At 38.5% G+C, this 24,817-nt stretch overlaps 1 protein-coding gene across 1 annotated transcript in view; it reads left to right on the forward strand.

Moving 5' to 3' along the window:
• LOC150087340 (ubiquitin carboxyl-terminal hydrolase 20-like) overlaps positions 1-24,817 on the forward strand; it is a 561,531-nt gene that overhangs the window by 414,227 nt on the left and 122,487 nt on the right. The window contains exon 16 of the mRNA XM_090372003.1: positions 17,323-17,404. Within this exon, the coding sequence (XP_090228129.1) occupies positions 17,323-17,404 (82 nt within the window). The remainder of the gene's footprint in view (positions 1-17,322; positions 17,405-24,817) is intronic.

The following is a 24,817-nucleotide window of genomic DNA, read 5'->3' on the forward strand; positions in this document are numbered from 1 at the left end:
TTGAGAGTCTTCTAGATGAGCAGAAAATCCACTACAGTATCATTATGGGAGACTTCAATGCTAAGGTTGGAAAGAGACAAAACAGCACAGAAAGGGAACTATAGGAAATTTTGGAATTGGCGAAAGAAATGAAAGAGGTGAAAGACTTGTGCAATTTCCAGAATCTCAAGGAATGTCATTAAACACTTTTTCAAGAAAAGGGTGAACAGAAAGTGGACATGGTAGAGCCCAAATGGATTAACATTTGGGAAGTGAAAGTGATGAAATTGACTTTATCCTCATTAACAAAAGATATATTGTGAATGATGTTACTGTCCTGAACAAGGTAAATGTTGGAAGTGATCACAGAATGGTAAGATGCACACTTGATATAGATGTAAGAAAAAAAAGGAAAAAACTGACTTGAGTAAATAATACAAAGACTTCTGTCTTTAAGATAACAGAAGAGGAGAAAAAAAAAAAGCATTATGTACTGGAACTTAACAACAAGTTTGAGCTTTTGCGAACTGCTCAGGACCAAGATATTGATGAGAAATATTACAACTTTCTGAAAGTGATAAAAGCCCAAGAAATCTATAGGTAAAAAGAAATCCAAAGAAGAAAAAATTATTCATGACACATTTGTCATGATGAATCAAAGACGACAAATGAAGAGCAAGATAAACACTGACAAGAAGAAAATTGAGTATACTGAGTTATGCAAAGCCATTAGAAAGAGACTCAGAGAGGACATAAGAAGATTTAACACAAGAAAAGTAGGACTTAAATCAGCAGCCATTAGCAGTAATACAAAAATACAGAAGACTGCTATAGAGAATTATACAAGGAACGAGGGAATGATGCCAGCAGTGGGGAAGATGGATCGCAAATTAGTAACGCATCTGGCCTACCTGATATCCTTCCTGATGAGGTAGAACGTGTGTTGAAGAAAATGTAGAATCAGAAACCGCCGGGGGAAGAAGAAGTTACTGTAGAGTTGTTACAATTTTCTATAGGGTAGTGTTTGTTTCTCCAGAAATGCCTCTCACACAACACAATTCCTAAATTCGCCCGCGCATGCTCCAAGCATGTTTGTAGTAAATATCCGCACCTTACTCAACAATTTTCTTTAGCTATCATTGAAGAAGAATTACGGAACAGGTTTCACAACAAACATAAACTGTTACACCACACATTACCTAAAATATGATTTAAAAAGAAGCATGACCCCGACAGAGTGGATTGAGTTTGTTGATTTAAACAACATACGTATCAACGCAGCAACCTATCAAAATCAGCCAAAAGCATTTGAAGAAATGGAATAAGTTTACTCGAGTACACCACAAACCTTCCTTTGTTAACATTTCATCCCAAACGTTCTCTCCCTCTGAAATCTTCGGCTTCGAGTATGGTTTCAATTTCGCAGTTAAAAGTAAACACTACCCTATAGAAAATTGTATAATAGAACTACAAACTAAACTTGGGAATCACCCAGATAAAAACCGCATTTTCCATGAAACAAACGCTGTCATAAACACTCTTCTTACATCCCAGTCTAATATGTCTAAACAGCAACAAATTAATATACATAAGTTAAGAAATAATCCCAATGTTATTATTCAAAAAGGCGACACCGTCATTATTCTGGATAAACAGGACTATGTTAATAAAATGCAACAAGTTCTTTCCAACTCCCAAACTTATAAAATTGACAATAATTACACCAGTTCAAAGCTGAAAAACAAGTTAGATACCCTGCTTAGAAGGCTACAAGCAAATCATGAAATAAACTTGCACACCTTACAACAAATAGGTATCCGTAACAACATCTTACCCCATATGTTTGACATTATTAAGCTCCATAAACCTGATCACCCTTTACGCCAGATTGTTTCTTATAGCAAATCCGCCATCGCAAATTTATCTTCCTTCCTGGTCAAGATCATTCCCCCCCCCCCCATGAAGTTTTCTAAATTCCAGATATACAACACATGACAAGTGTTTGAACACTTAAGCCCTATCACGTTATCCCAGAGCGATTTGCTGGCTTCCTTTGATGTAGTGTCCCTATACACTACACACCTGAATACCTGAAGTTTAACCTTAAAAAATGCAAAGTGCTGCCTATGGGTAGAAGTAACCCCAGATAAATGTACCAACTGTGTGGTACTACACTTAAGGTGGTAGAAAATGAAAAAGACCTGGGAGTAATTGTGCAGTCAGATATGAAGTTTTCTGAGCAATGCTGCCAGGGCCGGTCATGGAATTTTGTCAATGATATATAGGAATTTTGCTAGCAGGGAAAAGGAGGTGATTGTCTCTCTTTATAAGGCAATGGTCAGGCCACGCCTTGAGTACTGCATACAGGTCTGTAGGCCTCATTTTAGGAAGGATGTAGATTTGCTTGAGCGTGTACAGAGAAGGGCAACAAGATTGGTGAGGGGAATGAAGGGATCCTCTTACCAAGAGAGGCTTAAGTTCTGCAAATTGCAGTGGCTGGAGACTAGGCACCTGTGCGGTGATCTGATTGAGGTGTATAAGGCCTTGAATGGGTTGAGCACGCTGAATTCTGATGGGATCCTTCCACTTGTTCAGATTACGAACCTAAGGGGGCATAAATTCAAATTAAGAAAAGACAGATGTAGAATAGATGTGCAGAAATTTGCCTTTAGCCAGCGAGTGGTTAATTGCTGGAACAAAACTTCCATCTGTCGTTGTGGAAGTTGATAAGTTAAATAAATTTAAGGAGGAACTGGACAGGCATTTGGAGGGAATGGTGTGATTTTTTTTTTTTTTTTTTTGGCTGATGCTGCATAAGCTCTTGCACTTGCTTTCTTGCATCACATGCCACTACTACTATTACACTACATCAGTGTGTAGTGTCCCCATACACTAATGTTGACCTCGATTTCACTTTACAGGCCCTACGCAACCTTTGGATAATACCTTAGTGAATCGGACTTCTCTCAACATTGACAGCATTCTGGAGCTCGTTGCTGTACTAATTAAAGCTAGACACTTCTATTTTCAAGGTCAAGTATATGAACATATTTTCGGACTCCCTATGGGCCTAGGTATCTCAGTGCCCTTATCTGAAATATACCTCACCATCAAACATCAGACCCTTCAACCTTTTCCGATAAATATTAAACTTCACATCCGGTATGCAGACAACGTTCTAATAATCAGAGACCAAAACACCATTAATGATCTTTTTACCAGATTTAATTCAGTTCACCCAAGATTAAAATACCTTAGAACTAGAAACTAATAACACAATCAATTTTCTTAATTTAACTATATATAAACAAAATAACAGGCTTAAGATGAAAATCTACAGGAAAAAAACCAATACAGGCCAATTTCTACATTTTCTCTCACATCACCCCCTTAGTGTAAAGAAATCAGTTCTTTACAACCAAGTTTTTAATGCCTTCAAGTACTGCCAATCACAGGATGATCTATCTTTCGAGCTAAAATATCTCACTGAAAAATTTACAGCCAGAAAATATCCCATAAAACTAATCCAACAAATTATTTCAATTGTTATAAGTAAGATTAGTAGTTTAAGTGTTTCTAAACCCAGTTATAAAAAATTCAACCTGTCCAACATTCATGTTGTTCTCCCTTACCACTGCCAAACCGCTAGACGATTATATCTTATCTTCACTAACACTGATATCTCTATAATTTTTTTCTACCTATAATAAGTTAGGAGCCTCTTTTAATAAATATAAAGAAACCTGCATTTACGACACTAAAGACATTGACAACATAGTTTATTTAATCAAATGTCAACCTGACTGTAACGCATGTTACATCAGGAGCACTACTAATAAATTTGGATCATTCACCGTTGCAAACACACGCGCCTACTACCATGTCTATAGTTTTCAGACACAGCAAGGAAATACTAAACTGTCCCAACATGTACACACTCATAACCACAACCCCTCAGTTGACACCGCAACAACCATCATCAAATTAAATTCAAATTATGAACTCCTTCTATACGAAACCCACATAATAGAATAGTTTTGTCTCAACACCGATTTTGACGTCTTAAACACAAAACTTCCAGTTACCTTGTCTACCATTTGGAATCTTACGTGAATTGAATTACCACGTGTCCAGCATAACATTTCGGGTACTTAAGATCTACAGCAACCCTTTTGCTCTTCTTTTTATTGCCAACTGAAGATGAACCTATCAAAAGTCCGTTGTCGACTATTGGCCTTAATCCTTTTTTAATTTTTAATTTTAATTTCAGACAACGAGAGGGCGATATGGTGCACCCTTCCTCCTCCAGGCTGTTTTTTCAATTACTCTTTTTAAACCACGCTTTCCTTTCTGTGATTTTTAAACACCGTTTTTAGTTTAGCCAATGATTTCTCATACTACTGTTTTATGACCTATATAACCATAACGGATTATTGAGGTGAGTGCCGCCTCTTTATTAAGGTTTGACTAAATGCATATTTCTTGTCAATAGGCAATTATCACAAGGAATATTTGGGTTAATGAACTTGCAGATGCTGCTGTCAAAATAACTTTACTGAACTGTAATGTACAACAAATAAAAGTAATGAAGTTTGACAGGAGTGTTCAGGTGAAAATTTTAAGTGACCATTTATCACTTGAGACTAAATGAAAAAACATTATGTATTCTGAAAATTCAAATCCAGTGTTGATAAGATTCTTTGGCATCTCAATCTATTTGCAATAAGTAATGTTTGTTCCAATAACCTTTTGTTGGTATTTACCTAAAAAAAAAAAACCATCTCTGTAATGGGAATTAAGTCTACCAGCATAGTTCATTATGCAGTTCTTGGGTTTTCTTCAGTTTTCAGGTACTCCTGCACTAGCCGAATTCTGTGGATGTAGGCAGGGCTTTTTTGTGAAATATAAACTTCGAAAACACTGAGGAAGTCTTCCCGGGAAATTTTTTTTTTAGAATATCATGGTCCAAATGCACTAACTTTTCAAATTTGGGAGGTTTTTACAAAGTCTTAAACATTTAGTCTAAATGATATATATATATATATATATATATATTATTATTATTACTAAGATCTGAAGGGGAAAAAAATTTATCGTTTTGGTAGCTTGTTACTTTTATGGCTCGCCCTGTACTCTGGCTTCTTTGTTGCAGTGTAATAAGGTCACCATTTCCTTTATTTGATACTTCAGTAATATTGCACTTAACATAATAAAGTTCACATTCTCATTCTCCAGTGATACTTTTAAATAATGGCCTCATAAGTGCTAATTTGACGTTTAAACTTACAAAAGTATAGTATTGGACAAAACTAATTTAATGGGTATTATTTATTCAAAATGTTTCTATAAATATTTCCACAGTAAAAGCATGTTATCATATTTCTTATTGGGATTTCTTATTTTACTGTTAATGTCTATGGCTGCATGAAAGCCCTGAATATGCCATGGTTTTATTAAGCATTTTAATTATTAATTAAGCATTATGATTGGTGAATGCTTAACTAGTTATGTCACAAAGTCAAGCTATGCATCTGTTGATGTACAACATGGCAAAGGTATAAGTAATAATAAATAATTTTTATTTCTTTTTAACTTTGAACACTATTCTGGCAGGAAAAAAGCTATAGATATGGATATTATCATCCATAAACAGAAAGTAAGAACTGTATGGGTATCTTTAAAATTCATATTTATTATTCAAGAATTTATCTGTATCTTTGAACTGCACAGGAGCTTTAATCAGACACGCATAGTGGAATATGACTACTGATGGAGGTACTCCTTCAAATATGCACCTTTTGCATTATCAGTTATAAGTGTAATACTTGATTGAGCAACAGTAATAGTACTTTTAATAAGAATAGTTGGCACACTTGAAACTGTTAAGAGCTTAAAGTCCACGAATAATACAAAGGGTACAATGCAAATTGAGAATAAATTTTGTCCCTGAGGTTTGTCACAAGACTTAATAACCATGGGTTTATATATCCTCTTGTAAATTCATAAAAATATTATGGATGCCCAGCATGCTAGAGTTGAGCATCCAGCTGCAAACCATTGTAACACTAGGGTAGGATGACTCAGTCTGGTGAAGTACCACTATCCTAATATGGATAGTTATATCAATGTATAGTTCTGAATAGTATTGACATCAAAATGTTTCCAAGTCCTGTGTTGAAGGTCTGTGTTGGATTTCTGCTGACAAATAGAAGAATTTCTGAAGTACTCTTTAGTTAAGGCCATAGTTAAATAATCTTAGGCAGAATGATTGGGGTTTCCCTGTGAGTTATTCCAGTTATTTCAGCCTGCGCAGTGCACAAATTAACCCACGAATTCACTTGTACAGACATAATGCACAATGACATAACATCGTCTGAGTTGCTGATCTGCCTAAAACTCAACAACAACAACCAGGTCATGGTGCCATTTCTCCTCTTGTTCTTAAAACTTGTAATCCAGAGTGAACTCCAGTTTTGTTACCTTTTTTCGCTCTTATTACACTGATGTTTTTTCTTCTCTGTGGAAATTTGCTCATATCCATTATGAATTCCTCAGAAGGATAACAAAACTCTTCCTTTCAGTTGTCATCCTATTGCATTTACCTCAACTGCCACCTCAAAACCTTCCACCTGTTCTTCCAGTTCTTCTTTTTCTCTTATATAGTAATTATCTTCTTGTACAAGTATTTACTGGAACTCCTATCCATAATGTTGTTAGTAATATGTACTTAATTCCACTTTGAAAAATCAAACTATGTACAACTTCTTGACCTTTTCCACCAAGAAAACTTGGTTAATTTCAGTCCTGTCTCGTTTCTTATAAAAAAGAACTCTGCTCCCATGTTACTCAACAACATTCCAATTTCTAGACTAGATCACATATCTTTACTGAGAATAACCCTGAGTTTTAGCTTTTAACATATCACAAATATTGCTTCTCTGTATCGAAAAAAAACTTCTCCCCCTCCCCTTTTTTTGACTCTCTCTCTGTTACTTTTCTCCTAAATCAGTCTTATCACAGAATATTTTCCCATGTGTATGTGTGATGGTGATCCCAGAACTTCTCTCGGACTTTATCCAAAAGAGAGCAGTCATTTTAATTAATGATTCCTCCTTACATACCCACTTCACTCCTTATTGCCACATGTTCAGTTTCTGCTGCAAACCTTTTGCTGTGGTAATATCTGTGTTATTACCACAGATGCTGTGGTAATTGTATTAGTACAAATATTTCCACTGACTACTCTGAATTAGCATCTTGTATTCCACCTCTTTCTACCTAACCAATCAATATGTGCCGGCACTAGTCAACATCCATTCAAACTCATGGATCTAGCCTTTCATCTTCCTTATCTGCCCCTACTACTTATGTTCTTTGTAACAATCTTCTTTCTCACATATTTCTTGAAAATTACAATTTACAGAAATTCAAGTCCAGTGTCAATAAGACATCTGTCTTCTCAACTTTCAACCTGCCCACTGTACTAGAGTACTATAGATTCCAATACCTTTCATGTTCGGGGCCAGCACTAAAAAATAAATTTAAAAGATGTCGTGGAGAAAATCAGTGTGTGCACTTTACAATATCAAAATTCAACTTTGACCTGAACACACTCAATTTCAGTTGCATGTGTTTAGGTCACGGTTGCCATAATGATGCACACTTAATCACATTGTAATTACACGAAGCTGCTTTATGTTTAGGGTTTTTTTAACATACATTTCTACCCATATGTATGATTGAAGAAATATTTGTGTAGTCAAAGGTTTCTGTTTGATTGCATACAATATGATTGTATACAATATCAATCTTAAAAATGTATTCAAAAAGTATTGGTTCTAAGTTGATTGGAGATTTGTGTTAAATCGATGTGTCACGTTATTTTAAAACATAGTTCACGCAGTTCAAAAATGCAGTTCTTGTATTTGTGGAGTCATGTATCCTGAATGGATGAAGTTCAATTCCACCTTTGTGAACAGTTCCACTGCTTGATCAATTCTGTGCTGCCAATAAACAAAGATATCATTTTGACATTGCTTTATCTATGTAGCATCCAGGTAGAATCTCCCTGTAAAGTTAACTTACAAAGTATTTTTTAAGAAAAGTAACTGAGTTACTTTATATATAAATTTATATATTAGCAGCCTCTGTACTCGAGTGGTCAGAAGCATACAACAGCACATGCTTTTTGAGTAGACTAGGGTTCAAGCCCCTGACTGCAAAATACGGTCAAACTGCCGACCCGCACTGACCAGCGTGGCAGATTATTGTCAATTCCCCCAACATGGCTTGCTAATGAGGCCTCCACTCTGCAGTGGCTGAAGATTTATTATTAATATATATAATATTTGTATGTATATATGTATGTATTTTTTTTTTTTTTTTTTATCTTAAACCACCCAGGGAAGTGCATAATTTATTTAAAATTAGGAATGGTGTGCATTTTAAATAAATAGCAATAGCTGACTGAAAAATTCTTAAATCTAAACAGAAACCTTGAAAGCAACCTTTATAAGTTATTTCGTGATAAATAACTAAGATTTTTTTTTCTAATCGGGTCCTTGAGTTTGTCACAGACATTCTCTCAGATATGTCAGACAAGCTGTACTTGCTACCTAGGAGTCTAAAATGCTGATGGAACTGATATTCATGTGACATTCAAGTCAAGTGGACCCAATTTTGGCGAAGTCCGGATGGTCTGTGACAGCCAAATCCTCTGCTTGCATCTTCACAATGGTGGGACTGTTAGTAATCATGGGTATAACCTCCATGCACAAGCACACTGTGCATGGAGGGTGGTCACACCTGGGTGACCACCCAGGTGTGAACCAATATAAGCAGGGATCGAGGTGTGGCGCCCACACCACATGGAGGAATGCCACCCCCTCTATGTTACCAGGCAGTACTAGGTGGTAGATGACTCTCATCAACCGGTGCAATACCACCACTTTGCTTATTGGAGGCTTGAAGTGGTTTGTTTGTTTGTTTGGATTTTTTTTTAGGAGCATTAGCAACTAAGGCCATATTGCTCCGGTGCGGTGGTCATTCCCTGACCTTTCCGCATCCTCCGTATTTGGTGGTGACGGGCTCGAACCCCCGTTCTAATCAAGAAGCGTGTGCTACGCACTGCTGCTCCTTCCCACTTGGCTACGGAGGTGCCTGCTTGAAGTGGTGGAACCCATGTTTAGTCTCTAGAGCTAAGTTCCGGTCAACCCTTCCCTATCTCTTCCATCATGCAGTATGATTGATGACTTTTGAGGTTATGATGAACATCGTGATGAGATTCAATATTTCTTACATTTCGAGGGTACAGTTCACAGGCCGGCCACTAGTTAGTACACCGGACCGAACCTATTGGTAACTCTCTAGGAGGCTTCCGGATCAGTTAGTGTATAATCTTGCTACCTCTACTCTGCCAGATAGTGACTGGAGGGAGTCCGAGTAGTGTGTATGCGGGGAGCATTGTCGAGGCCACGTTATGTCAAGGATCTGGGTATATTCTTACCAAGTGTACACCATATCCAAAAATTTCATTACTTCATACAGCATGTCCCCTCACTTTTTCTTACCATTGAATACACCATGAATTGTCAAACTAATAGAGTAAGCTTATCTGGGAAAAGATCTAAATGTCCCAAACCAAAACACTAGAGGGAATAATACTCTTGATCTGATTATCAGTAGTGATTCTTCATGCATTAAGAATCTGCAGAAAAAGGAACCACTAGGTGGCAGTGATCACAGTGTGCTGAAGTGGGATTTATTCAGAGGTAACTACCATCAGGGGTAAAGTGAAGGGTTTTTGCTTTCGTAAAGGCAACTACGGTGGTCTGAGGCAGTATTTAAATCCTATACGGTGGGACCAACTGATGATGTTACCAACAGCAAATTCAAAATAGGAAGCATTCAAAGAATTAATCTTGGAAGTTACTAGGCTTTGCATACCAACTAAGAAATATTGTTCAAGGTTTAGACCTAAATGGATGTGAGATGAACTAATGAGACATATGGCAGAGAAGAAAAATGCATGGGATACCATATACATTAATGGGTGACATGGAAGCTTGTGATAGATATAAGCTGGTCTGTAACCAATTCACAAAGGAGATAGGCAGGCAAAGGCAGATTATGAGAAATCCTTGGCAAAGGATGCAAAGAAAAACAACAAAGATTTCTTTACCTATGTAAACTCTAGAAGGAAACGGATGATTCAGATTGGTCCACTGGATATTGATGGTTCAACTGTTGATGATCCTGCTCAGGTGGCTAACAAACTAAATGAGTATTTTGCATCTACATTCACACGTGAGGAGTGATTTAGGGAGGGGAATGCCATAGGTGAGTTAAACTCTGGCAGTGAGCTAGATGATTTTGTAATAACTGACAGGAAAGTGGAGGAGAAATTGTTGAAGATAAACATAAAAAAGGCACCCAGGGTGGATGAGATCTATCCAGTTATGTTAAGGGAGGCAGAAAAAGAAGTAAGCAAACCCTTAGCCATAATTATGAGAGCTTCTTTGGACTCGGGGGAGGTACCCATGGACTGGAGATGTGCAAGTGTGACCCCAATTCACAAAGGAGGATGGATTAAAAGGCAACACAAGTAATTATAGACCTGTTGGTTTAAGTTCTGTTCCAGGAAAATTAATGGAGGCATTGGTTAAAGAAGCACTGCAGGATCATCTAGACAAGACTTCAGTTATAGCTCGAACACAGCATGGTTTTGTTAAGGGAGTCTTGCCTGACCAATTTGATTGGATACTATGATGTGGTCACAAAGGAACTGGATGCAGGGAATAACTTTGGTATCATATATTTGGATCTTAAAAAGGCTTTTGATACTGTTGCACATGGAAGACTGCTGAACAAATTGGAGCAGTGTGGCATTGGAGGCAAATTGCTGCTATGGATAAAGGGATAGTTGAGTGGAAGAAGACAGAGTGGTAAGCAATGGACACTGCTCATCGTGGACTAATGTTATTAGTGGAGTCCCTCAGGGTTCAGTGTTGGGTCCATTGTTGTTTTCTGTATTTATAAATGATATTGATGATGGTATATCAAGCATAATGTCCAAGTTTGCAGATGATATGAAGGTTGGCCGGGTTGTTAAGGACACTAATGACAGTATACTGCTGCAACAGGATCAAAAAAAGTTGAGCAGATGGGCTGAGACATAGCAAATGAAGTTTAACATTGACAAATGTAAAGTACTACATATGGGAAGCAGTAATCCCAGAGTGACGTATCAACTCTGTGGTACTACACTGACAGTGGTAGAGGACGAGAAGGACCTGGTGGTAATTGTGCAGGCAGATATGAAGTTTTCTGAGCAGTGCAGACGGTCTGCAAGAGTAGCTCATAGTGTCTTGTCAATGATATACAGGAATTTTTCTAGCAGGGATAAGGAGGTGATTATCCCCTTGTATAAGGCAATGGTCAGGCCACACCTTGAGTACTGTATACAGGTCTGGAGGCCACATTTTAAGAAGGATGTAGAGCTGTTGGAACGAGTACAGAGAAGGGCAACAAGATTAGTGAATCGAACAAATTGCTCTTAAGAAGAAAGGCTTAAATTTTGCAAATTACAGTGTCTGGAGACTAGGCACCTGTGAGGTGATCTGATTGAGGTGTATACAAAGCCTTGAATGGTTTGAGTATGCTGAATGCTGATAGGATTCTTTCTCTTTGCTCAGGATAATCACCTGAGAGGGCATAAGTTCAATTTGAGGAAAGACAGATGTAGGATAGATGTGCGGAAGTTTGCCTTTTGCCAGGTGGTAGTTGTTTGATGGAACCAACTTTCCTTTGTTGTGGAAGTTGATAGCCTAAATAAATTTAAGGCTAAGCTGGACAGGTATTTGGAACGAATGGAAGGGTGAAATGGGAGTGGTTTTTTTTGTTTTTCTTTTTTTTGGCTGGTGCTGCATAAGTTTGTTTTCTTGCATTATATGCCTCTGCTAATGCTAAAGGCTTAAGTTCTGCAAATTGCAGTGCCTGGAGAGTAGGCACATGCGAGTTGATCTGATTGAGGTGTATAAGGCCTTGAATGGCTTGAGCAAGCTGAATGCTGATGGGATTAAGAACTTGAAGGAGCACAGATTCAAATTGAGGAAAGACAATTATAGAATAGATGAGTGGAAATTTTCTTTTAGCCAGCGGGTAGTTGATTGGTGGAACAGACTTCCATCATTTGTTGTGGAAGTTGAAAGCCTAAATAAATTTAAGGCTGATCTGGACATGCATTTTGAATGAATGGAGGGGTGAAATGGGAGGGTTTTTTTTTTTTTTCCTTTGGCTGATACTGCATAAGCTTGCTTTCTTGCATCCTATGCCTCTACTAATGCTAATACTGTTCAATGTTCTCATCAACAACTTTTTGAATGGTGTCAACATCATGAAAATAGCAGCCTTTAAGTGGTGCCTTGAGCATCAGGAACAAAAAGAGGTCACATCCAAACAACGAGAGCCTTGTGGCTTGGTGCATTGTCATGCAAGAGGAATCAACTGCCATCTTCTCCATTCTGAGATCACACACAGCGGATTCTTTGAAACAAATGTTTCAAAATGTCCAGATAGTAGGCAGCAGTAATGGTTTTCCTTGATAGCAGTAGCACAATTCCTTTGCTATCATAGAAAGTGATGAGCATGGTCTGATTTTTGACCTTTCTTGATGAACTTTTTTGGCTTTGGGAGAGTTTGACAATTTCCACTTCACACACTGTTACTTTGTGGGGCTGTACTGAAAACACCATGTCTCATTACCCATATAGATCGAATTCAAGAATTTGGGTTTACTTTCAGCAGACTCAGTGAGTTCTCTGCAGTGTTCAACTTGCACCTGTCATTGACCATCTGTTAACGAATATGGCACAAATCTGAAATCATTTGTAGCATTGCATATTGGTGATTTGTAATGATTTTCCACACCAGCACTCATCTCATGACATCAGTCTCATTTTCCAATTGCGACACTATATGTGCAGTAATGATATATTCACTAAAATAGTGACAGCAGTGATTTAGCCAACAGTTTGACACTCTCATCCTAGGTGTCACTAACCATAAGGACCTCATCTGTTTTGACCCAAAGATCAACAATGCTGCAACCACTGCATGATATTTGAAAAACACAGCTAAGCCCGTAATTTTGTGTGGCACTGAAATTTGGGCATCTGTTCCCTCTCACTTCAGAAACTGGTGTATGCATGCGATTACTGGACTCTGAAATGAACCACTCATAAGCATTGCCAGCAGTGGTGAGCAATAGTGGGCTCGCGAGAGCCCATTGTTCAAACAATTATTTATTTTACAAGCGAAATCCCGAATTTAATTATTGAGTATCCAGAGCCGGAACTATGGTGGGGCAAGCAGGCCCCATCCCCAGCATTTTAATGGCACAATCAACCAGTTATATATTTTAAAATTGCTTCATTTTTGAGTTAATTACAGTCGGACCTCTGTTTAACGAACTTCTTCATAGCAAATTTTTTTGAATTCCCCTTGGTGTCTATGGAAACATTTAAAATAATTTTCGTAGGACGAACGGATTACGAGAGACAACTTTGTACGCATTGTTCTCACCTCTGGCTTTTAGGCAACTTAGGCAATTAGAAAGTGAAAATTAAAGGTGAAAGGGATTACTGTTCTACAATGTTAGTGGTGTCTGTAAAACCTATGGAGCCATACTCCAAGAAGTTGCACTAGTTAATATGCTTTCCATATTCGGCCAGAGGCTTAAGAAAATTCCTGACACGGATAATAGCCTCTGGTCAGCGTGCTTTACTCCAACAAACAGGCATATGTTTTTCGGAGAAGAGAGTGATCCACGCATTTCAGTAAATTTCTCCTGTCTATGTTTACGTGGTCACAGTAGCTGAATATCCAAGTGATTCCGATGGAACTAAGATATTAAGTAAACTTTCCAAAGATGAAATGTTGGCAGATTTGGAAACCGCGTCAAGGCTTTCACTGTGAAGAAAATGTTCCAAAATATAATGGCATGCAGGCAATAATTAAAAAAAAAAAAAAAAAAAAAAAAAAACTGTATGCATTTGTAATGCCAATCTTCAAAAAACAAGTGCGAGTTAAGGATGACTGCTTAAGAACTTGATGTGGAAACTACAAAAGATCGGTGTTGTGTTCGGGCCACGATGGGCAGCTTGTAGCTTGCAGTTTTTTTTTTTAATTTCTTAATGATTTAGCACTAATGATCAACATCCTGCAGGGGCTCTCTCTTACCTTTCAGAAGCTTTTCAAAGTCGCAGCATCACTATAGTAAAAGCAGATAAATTAATTATTCTATCAATGCTATTGCTAATTTGAAAAATTCTGAAGGAAATTATAAAGCTAAAATTGAGAGCACGTTGAAGCTGAAAGAATTTGAAGGAATCGAAGTAAGAGCACATTTAAAAAATTACCTCGTGACACGTTATTAAGGATAAGCTATTAATTCAACAGATTAATTTTAAATTAAATAAAGAAAATAATGATATTATTGACAATGAGGAATTCAAAGAAATTTTAAACATATGCTACCCGGAATCGTGGAATATGAAAGAACCTTCATCTCTGTGGTAAGACGGTGAAAAATGAATAAGAAATTTAAGTTTTCTGATAAAATATGAAATAAAAATTAATGATTTTAGAGATTTTGTCGAAGACAGTTTATCATTAAAATCGAGTGAAATTCCCTCTTCAATTAAGAAAGCCAGAAATATCTTTGAAAACATTGCGATTAGCAGTGCTGAAGCTGAGCAAGCTTTCATCATAATGAAAGCTTGCTCAACTAATTGTGACAATTTGAACACGTTGCAGATTGTCATGACCATATATCTAAATGGAAAACTATTCCTTCAATTTGATCTGGATTGTTACATCAAATCATTTGTCTGTAATCATCGCTCAGCTATTGAGCAAAGCAGAAGATCGACAACAAATATTAATAAAGAAGTAAATTCTATATGGCAATTTTTAGAATAAATTTTTCTTGAATATTTGTATAATGATTTTTTTCATGTAATCTGTGATTTTTGTGTACCTTTTCTAGAAGAGTTTGTTTTTTATGTAATATTCGTTTTTATATTGTAGAATGTTTTGTGATAGTTTTTGTTATTTGTAAAATGGGAAATATTTCGTGTTATTTTTTTTATTCGCGATATTAAAATTTTATCATGAAAAAAAAATGTATCCATTATATTTCCCTAGTTGTTAAAAAAGAGAGAGATGAATAAAAAAACTGGCACGTGTGCCAAGCACACGCTGTAGATGGTTTTATGTGAACCTTCGCGTTTCTTTTAGGTATTTTTATTTGTATATTGATTACGAAATAAAAGAGCTTTTGAATTGTAAATATTTTATTGTAACATTTGCAAATTTTCATAATTTCTGGAAGACAAGATACAACAGATTTATGATAACTAAAGTAAGAGATGTACTGTATACTTCCAATGCAACGTATCTAAATGTTTCTAGAAAACAGTGTCAATTGAACTACTGATCTTGTAGTTAAAACTACATAACTGTTCGAGACACAGAACAATGGAATGTAACAAAAATATGAGACAAAAAAATAAATTGTTGACAAATACTTGTATTGTTGCAGTCATACTTACTTCAGGAAGTATCATTGTGATGTCATACTATTCAAAAACCCTAAAAAGTTAGAACTCAAGATACTAACATATCCAGGTATGATTGTAAAGGGATGGAGGCATGATGACCAGGCTGACTCAAGATATCATACCAATCACGAAATATGCATCATGCGCTCTAATCACACTACTAGTGAGTGCTCGGCGCCTCTGGGGGACACTGCGGATGACATCGCAGAAGTGACGTCATCCGCAGCAGGAATCCCCAAGGTTGTTTCTTCAGAAAGTCGGCAAAACTGTGAGCCCATTGTTAAATAATTACTGCTAATTTTGAGGTATAAATGTGAAAAATTTTACCTATATTGCCTATACAAGCCATGCAGTAATTGGATAACTGCATTATCAGTTGTATATCAACTGATACTACGTACTCTGATTATTAGCCTTGTTTTGGAAATTGATTCAACTTCATGACCATGTTTTCCCAGTTGTAATATACATTGTACATAATAATGTACATTATTAATTAAATTTACTTATCTAAATATTCTTGGCCTTGTCTTGTTAGAATCTTTGCCACTATCACCACCATATTTTTTCAGCGATTAAAATTATATATATTAAAATTTTTGAATAATTTATGCAATATTAGTAATTGTTAACAGCAACAGTTATAATAACCATGTGAATGTTTTTTTTATGCTCTGCTCTATAGCTATATAAATTTGAATAATGATATGCATCATTATTCAAATTTATCACAACTAAATGTAATACTCCTAGCCATGTTGCCATGATCAGTAATATTGTTTCTAGCATTACCTGTACCTTACCTGCAACAATAATGGTGCAAGTTTTATCTTACACCTTGCAAAAGTAAAGCTAATCTGTTTAATTTTAAGATATATAAATATTTATTTATTTTCTGGAATCATGTATGCTGCTAATGTTTGAACAGCACCTACGCCTCTAATCAGAAACATCTACCTAGTCCAGAAGCCTGGATTCCTAAGTAGGTCTGGAAACATGCTCAGTGTCCTACCTCCAAGTCCACATCACAGCTTCTTTGAGAATTTATTCCCCCTGCATACCATTCTGTAATAAGATTAACTTTATGGAAAAACATAACAAGAGAATACGACCACATCAGCATCCGTAATTTTTTTGATATTAGTATCCCACCACCCTTCTCAGGAACTCACCTAAATTAACTTAACTTCAATTCGAATGATAAAATTTGATCACTACTCACCCGGATGCTGTAATAAATAATCACCTTTATTTCCATATAGCCCAGATTACTGTTGCACACCATCTGGCATCTCTCATATCGTGGAGTTATACTTCATAACTGGATTGTCACTTATGGTAATACCAGGATACCTACCTGCTCACTGATGAGGGGCCAAAAAGCCTTGAAACAATGCCGGTTGGGTGGTGGTATCCACCGAGAATAAGTAACATTAGTCTTCACCACTGGTGAAACATTTCTTTTATTCGAGTGCAATATCAGGACAACTCATTGTGAAGGCGTTCACAATATGAGATACAGCAAAAAAAATTCTATTTCACCTACTTCGGTGATTTACTATGAACTAAAATGATACTATGCACTAACTTGTTCAATTGATGAATTTTCTGTAGTCTGAGGCTTTCAGCCCTAAAACCTTTTTAGTCCATATCGTATCAGTTAAAATATGTATTTTAATTAGATATTTTAATTGTCATTATCTTATGTCATATGTGTTAACAGGGGTTCCTCCAAACAAGGCTGGCTTCGTTGAAGAATTGGTTACAGTTTTATCTCAAGCTGTTTGGGAATATCTGCACGACACGTAAGTTCATCTTGTATGAGTCATACATACAAAGTAAATGAATTTGAAAGTATTTTTTTGTGCTGATTTCAAATATTAAATCAGTTTTATACAAACTTCAAAAATGGGTGACACTAGAACACTTTTTTTTTTAATGGACTTGTAATCTTTAGCTTAACTACAGTTTTACTTTTGATGATTTCCTGTTGTATTTTGTTTGTGGAACTTCCCTCCACAGTATCTGACAATAACCAGCCAGCATGCTTGGGCACCACTTGCCCTGGTATCTTGTTTTCATTTTGGAAATAGTTTGATGGAATTGCTCATCACTGACAGCTCCTGGGTTTTCTGGAAGAAATCCAAATATGAATCAAAGAAATGGGTCTTTATGAACATATTACATCCTATAACTTCATAGGCCTTAAGGAGCTCACTGATTATTTTTTGGTAATTTTCAGTCTTGAAATTTGCCAAAAAAATTTCAGTGACTTTTTTTTAAGTGAGTTCCATGTAGTTTGTTCAACTTCATTTAACTGTTCTTCAAAATGTTCATCTGTCATCGGTTTTCTTATTTGGGGTCTCACAATTATGCTCTCTTTGATTTTGTTCTCATCAACTCCAGGAAAATTTTCTGTCAGGTAAAGAAAAGCTGCTCCATTTCAATCCATAGCTTTGACAAAATTTTTCATTAAACCAAGTTTAATATGCAATGGTGCTAATAAAACTTTTAACAGGAGAAACCAATGATTTGTTGCAACATTTTTTCTTTCCTGGAACCCCTCGACGTGGGCACCTGTACATGGTGAGGGGACCTCCCAGTGACGCTGCTGGACTTCCAGACTAGCATCACTGGGATCCAACGCCCACAGCCCAGGTTCCAGGCTTACATCAATGGAATCCGGCGTGTTTGCCGTGCGCTGCGACCCGTGGAAATTCGGAAAGGGGGATCCTGGTGGTTGAGGGGCCCAGCTTCAATACACCACTTTGGCCCCTGCTTCGACAAGATGGGTGGTCCTGGAAGGCTCGGCTAGTAGGCTCGCCTGCGAGGGTCAACCGTGTCAATGCCACGCCCCTACCCTCATGGTCCGAGGGACAGGATTCAGGCTGGCGGCGGTGCGGGTATAGTGTCTGGGTAGCCCTGGCGTCCCACTCCCGAGTGCATTTATTGCATGCCGGGTAGTGGGCGTCCCTTTGGGCTCCGTGGTGGGTGGGGAGCCCGGGCACTGAACAATTTAAAAATCTTCATGAATCCTGATAAACATATTCCTTCAGGGGCCCCAACCCGGTCCCTATCTGAAAATAATGACGGAGAGGCAGATAGCATTATTGCTACAAAGAGGCAGCGAACCGAACTACCATCAGGGCCTGTCCCAAGGTTCTTAATAATGCATTCCCCCAATGAAAAACCGATTGGCAAAATGTCGCCCTTTTTTATTCAGAAAGGGTTAGACGGGTTAGCAGGTTCTCCCAAATCAGTTAAGAGGCTCCGTTCTGGAGACCTCTTGATTGAAACAAAAAATGACAGGCAGTCTGAACATCTACTCCGAGTAACATCAATCGGAGGAATACCCATAACAGTGACACCACACAGAACCCTAAATTCATTGCGATGTGTCATTTCGGAGTGGGACCTTCTCAACGTCACCGAGGAGGAAATCTGCTCCGAACTAAAACCACAGGGAGTTACTGCCGTCAAGAGAATCACTTCGCGAAGGGATGGGAAAATTGTTAAAACCAGGAGTGTTATCCTGACTTTTAACTCTCCCAAACCTCCTGATGAGATTAAAGCTGGATACATCAACTGTCCAGTACGTCCATACATTCCGAACCCTTTACGGTGTTTTAAATGTCAGAAGTATGGACATTCTCAAATGGCCTGCCGTGGAGTCCTTGCATGCGCCCGGTGTGGTGCAAAGGACCACGAAACAACAGCATGTTCAGCCACTAAACCCACCTGCATTAACTGTGAGGGAGAACACCCGGCCTATTCAAGGGCATGCCAGAGGTGGAAAGAAGAAAAGAAATTCAACGGCTGAAGGCAGAGCTAAACATATCGTACCAGGAGGCAAGAAAAGCAGTGAAACCTCTTAACATCAAAAAACCTACCTACGCCCAGAAGGTAGCAGGGAGGTGATCGATTGGGACTCAGACGGACATGTCCGTCCCCCCAAAAGAATCATTTACTCCCGTTGCACGTTATCTTTTAAGCTCCCAAAAACCTGCACAGAAGGACCAATCAGCTGCCACTCCTATATCGGTACCTCCTAATGCCCCACAAGTAACAAAAGCAAAAGAAAAGAATAAGAAAGGGGAAGTAACACCTAGTACCCAGGAAAACATGGATGTCGAGCAGAAGGAGGTACATGATGAGTCAGTTTTGGAACTCTTCGCTGAGGAAGAAATGGACACAGGACAGCGTCCATACTTCCCCAGGAAAGATAAATCCAAGACTGACAAAATTAAGCCCTCAGCACCTCGGAAGCCGCCTGATGGACCCACCAAGTCCAAATAATGGCTAAATTCCTACACTGGAATTGTCGTGGATTCCGGCAAAATACTGACGACATCAAGGCACTCCTGCAAAAGCACAAACCAGTTTGCTTTTGCATACAGGAGACTTATTTAAAGGCAAATGATGACCCCACCATGCATAACATTACCATCATTCGTAAGGATAGAATTGTGGATGGTCCTGCCCACGGAGGAGTCGCAATCCTCGTCGGCAACCAGATCCCATTGCAGCCTTTGCAGCTTACAACTAGCACTGAAGCTGTAGCAATTCGCCTTACAGTGGGGTTCTTATTAACTGTCTGCTCTGTTTATTTGCCACCTGGGATTGACATCCCCCAGAAAGACCTTGATGATCTTATCATGCAATTGCCTTCCCCTTGTTTAATTCTTGGGGATTTCAATGGACATAACACTCTGTGGGGTAGTGCTGTCATCAATGGAAGGGGACGAGTCATAGAGCATATGCTCACTGACAATGATCTCTCCCTCCTAAATGTGGGAACAAACACCTTCTTCCACATGCCTACCCGTACATTCTCTGCCATTGATCTTTCTATCTGCTCCCCTTCTCTCCTTCCTTCACTTACTTGGTAGAAGAAAATCCATATGGAAGCGATCACTTCCCCGTGATAACAACCCTAACTAATGGTAGACCCTGTCTGCCATTTAGTTTACCGCGGTAGAAGATCGATCAGGCTGACTGGAATGCCTTTCAATATCTGGCAAACTTTGACATCACTAGAGTCAGTCAGGAGCCAATCAATGAAGCAGTCATGTATGTCACAGAAACGATTGTCCAAGCAGCTGCAATTGCAATCCCAAAATCATCCAGCCGGTTCCCACTATTTCCCAAACCTTGGTGGAATTCAGAATGCACGGCAGCAAAAAAAGCACAAAACAAAGCGTGGGGGATATTCCGCCGATATCCCACCACTAAAAATTTAATATCATTCAAACGTGCACGTGCAAAAGCACGTTATGTACGACGTCAGAGCCAAAGGAAATCTTGGATTTGTTTTACATCTTCCATAACTCAGGCTGCTAGCTCAAAAGTAGTCTGGGATAAGATCCGGAAAATGAAGGGAAAATATCCACCATGCCCTTCAGTGATCCTCGAGCACAACGGATGTCCAATTGCAGATTGAACTGCAGTTGCAAATAGTCTAGGGGAAACATTTGCAAAAATCTCTGCGATAACATCTTTTCCCGCAGAGTTTTTGGCCCTGAAAAAGAAAATTGAGAAAAACCCACCGAACTTCTCTTCAAAAGGGCTTGAATCGTATAACAAGCCCTTTTTACAGGAAGAGTTAAATGCAGCACTCTCTCTCTCACGCATGCAAGTGCTGTGGGGCCCGATGACATCCACTACGAAATGCTAAAACACCTCTCACCACAATCTAAGGATCACCTTTTAATTCTGTTTAACAGAATTTTTATTTACAAACAATTTCCGGATTCCTGGCAAAGGGCTATCATCCTTGCTTTCCCAAAACCAGGAAAAGATCCTAGCAATCCAAGTAACTATCGGCCTATCGCTCTGACAAGCTGTTTGTGCAAAGTCCTGGAAAGAATGGTTAATGCACGACTGGTATGGTATTTAGAAACAAACGGTCTGCTTTCCAGGACACAGTGCGGCTTCCGAAGAAATAGATCCACTCTTGATCATTTAATCCGATTGGAAACGTCCATTCGTGATGCTTTTATTAAATCCGAGCATTTGGTAGCAGTTTTCTTTGATATTGAAAAAGCGTACAACACAGCCTGGCGATTTGGGATTTTAAAAGACCTTTATAACTTTGGTCTTAGAGGTAACCTTCCTCTTTTCATTAAAAACTTTCTTTCGAATCGCCAATTTCAAGTCCGTTTAGGATCCACCCTCTCTCGAGTTTTCTCTCAGGAAGAGGGAGTCCCACAAGGATCCGTTCTAAGTGTCACGCTTTTCGCAATCAAAATAAACTCTATCACAGAACAACTTCCACCCACTGTAAACAATGCCCTCTATGTAGATGACTTTGCTATATTTTGTCACTCATGCAATATGAGGGTCATTGAAAGGCAACTGCAGAAAACCATTGACCATCTTACAGCTTGGTCTTTGGCTAATGGGTTCAGATTTTCATCACAGAAGACTGTTTGTGTACACTTCTGTCGCAAACGTAATCTTCATCCTGACCCAGAATTAAGGCTTGGGCAAAATAACATCCCAGTTTTAGCAGAATTCAAATTCCTTGGACTTATTTTCGACAAAAAGCTGACTTTTTTACAACACATTCGTCAGCTGAGGACAAGATGTGTCAAAGGGCTTAACATCCTTCGTGCCCTTTCGTCAACTTCATGGGGGCGCAGATCGTTCTACCCTCCTTCGTCTGTACCAAGCACTTGTCCGCACCAAACTCGACTATGGGTCTCAGGTTTATGGTTCTGCTAGAGATAGTGCACTTCGGTGGTTAGATCCAATCCACCATCAAGCCATCCGGACAGCCACTGGAGCATTTCGCACATCTCCTGTCCAAAGCCTTTACGTTGAAGCAAATGAACCATCTCTGTCTCTTCGACGTAAGCAGTTGTCTTTACAGTACGCCTTCAAATTAAAATCCCTGCCCGATCATCCCACGTGGCCATCCGTTTTTGAGCCGCGCTGGGAAAACCTCTATAACACCCGTCGGACTGCCAACAAACCTTTTGGTATTCGCATTCAAGGGCTGTTGAATGAGCTAAATGTGACGGTAGACATTGCCCAGTCACCAAGGCAATTTTTTCCACCCTGGCATGCTTATTTTCCAACTTGCGACTTCTCCCTTAAGATCTGGGAGAAGGCTACGACACCGCCATCTGTCTACCAGCAACTCTTTGCATCATATAGACAGCAGTATTCTGACTTTCTGCCAGTCTACACAGATGGCTCAAAGTTAGAATGTCATGTGGGATCTGCTGTTGTGTTCCCTCACAAAACATTATCCTATAAGATCCCACAAAAAACTAGCATTTATACTGCAGAGTTGCATGCAATACAAACAGCCCTAGATCACATTAAAAATCGCGACTACCAGAGGTATATGATTTATTGTGATTCATCAAGCGTGTTACAGGCTCTAGTATCGGTGAGTTTTAACCCTCATCCGATCCTGTCCAGGATCCGGCAGATTCTTTTTTCTCTCAAGAAATTAGAATTCAATATTCGCTTTTGCTGAATCCCAAGCCACATTGGGATCCGGGGAAATGAATTGGCTGATGCCGCTGCCAAATCAGCCATTTCCCTGGATAATTATTGCCTGTCAGTCCCCTATACAGACTACAGGCAAATAATGCGTTCTAAACTACTTTCCCAATGGCAAGATTCTTGGCATGGACAGGCCACAAATAAATTACATCGCATTAAGCCTGTAATTATGCAATGGCAGTCCAGTCTACGCAGGGTCCGAAGAGAGGAAGTTGTTCTTGCTCGGCTCCGCATAGGTCATAGTCATCTAACACATTCCTATTTGCTGAGGGCGGATGACCCACCTATGTGCGAGAATTGTAATGTTATTTTAACCGTCAGTCATCTTTTTGTAGAATGTCCTGTTATTATTGAAGCACGACGCTTGTGTTTTACTGATTTTAATAATTTGACTGAGCCATTTACACTCAGTCAGATTATAGGTGACAGAGACAATATGTCTGACGTTTTTAACTTCTTACAATCTATTAATATTTATACAAAGATATAAGTTTTATGGTTTTACTTTTATACCTTTTTAACGTAATAATTATTTGTTTGACGTTGTAGCTTTTGCTACCAAAATGTTTAATAACATTTTAAATTTGTCTTGGCGCATTATGGCCTTAGCTGCCAATGCACCATTAAAAACCAAACCAAACCAAACTTTCCTGGAATCAGATCTTTTCTCTGGGGCCATTGTTTTTTAACTTAATGGTTTTTCTTATCTCTACTGCCCCATTCACAATAAGATTAATTCTTAAAAATTCAGAGAAACCCTCTACTGATCCTAAATCATATAGACCATTAGCCTTACTCCCTGTACTAGGAAAAATATATGAAAGATTATTATATAACAGATTATCTCAATACTACACAGAAGCAGGATTATACTCTAACATTCAGTATAGTTTTAAGCAGGGCAACTCTATGGAAGATACTATGCATCACCTATCACCTATTGACAACAGTCAAAAACATAGAGGAGAAATATATCTTGACAATTTCTATAAACTTTACCGGGGCATTTGACTCACTCTGGTAGCCTAGTGTCCTCAGGAGACTCTGCCAGACAAATTCCCCACACAATAATCTCTGTAAGGTAATTAACAGCTACCTTAAAGACAGACGTGTCTCACTACACACCAGGTTCCAGGAGTTGACATGCTTGTGAATAAAGGTTGCCCAGAGAGTTCAGTCCTTGGCCCTTTCTTCTGGAACATTGTTCTGGATGAATTTCTGGCCCAGTGGAAAGCCTAGCTTTTGCAAATGACTTTATTCTCCTTGTAAAAGGTAACACATGAGTGGTTGTAGAGCAATGATCACACACTGTCCTCTTGCAGCTGCAGGAATGGGCACAAATGCACATGCTCAAAATATCGCCTGACAAAAACCAAACAAACACTTCTAAAAGGAACTTTAGACATACGAAGATGTCCACTAATCAAAATTAACATAACTAAAATCAAAATGGTAACTGAACTAAAATATCTAGAGTTGTCTTCAACTCAAAATTAACTTTTTACCCCATTCAGCTTACTTGTTGAATAGAGTGAGAAATTATATAGGCATGATTGCCAGGTTCAGTTGAGCAGACTGAAGGCTCAGAACAAAGCTGGCAGTCATATACTGTGCAGTGTTCCTACCTGTTATAACCACACACTGGCTCCAACTACCTGTTGGAGCCAGTTTTACTATGGCCTGCTCGGCCATAGTAAGAAACA

This window comes from Mastigoproctus giganteus, chromosome 4 (genome assembly GCF_048544385.1).
Source record: "Mastigoproctus giganteus isolate SK-2022 chromosome 4, ASM4854438v1, whole genome shotgun sequence".
Lineage (NCBI taxonomy): Eukaryota > Metazoa > Arthropoda > Arachnida > Uropygi > Thelyphonidae > Mastigoproctus > Mastigoproctus giganteus.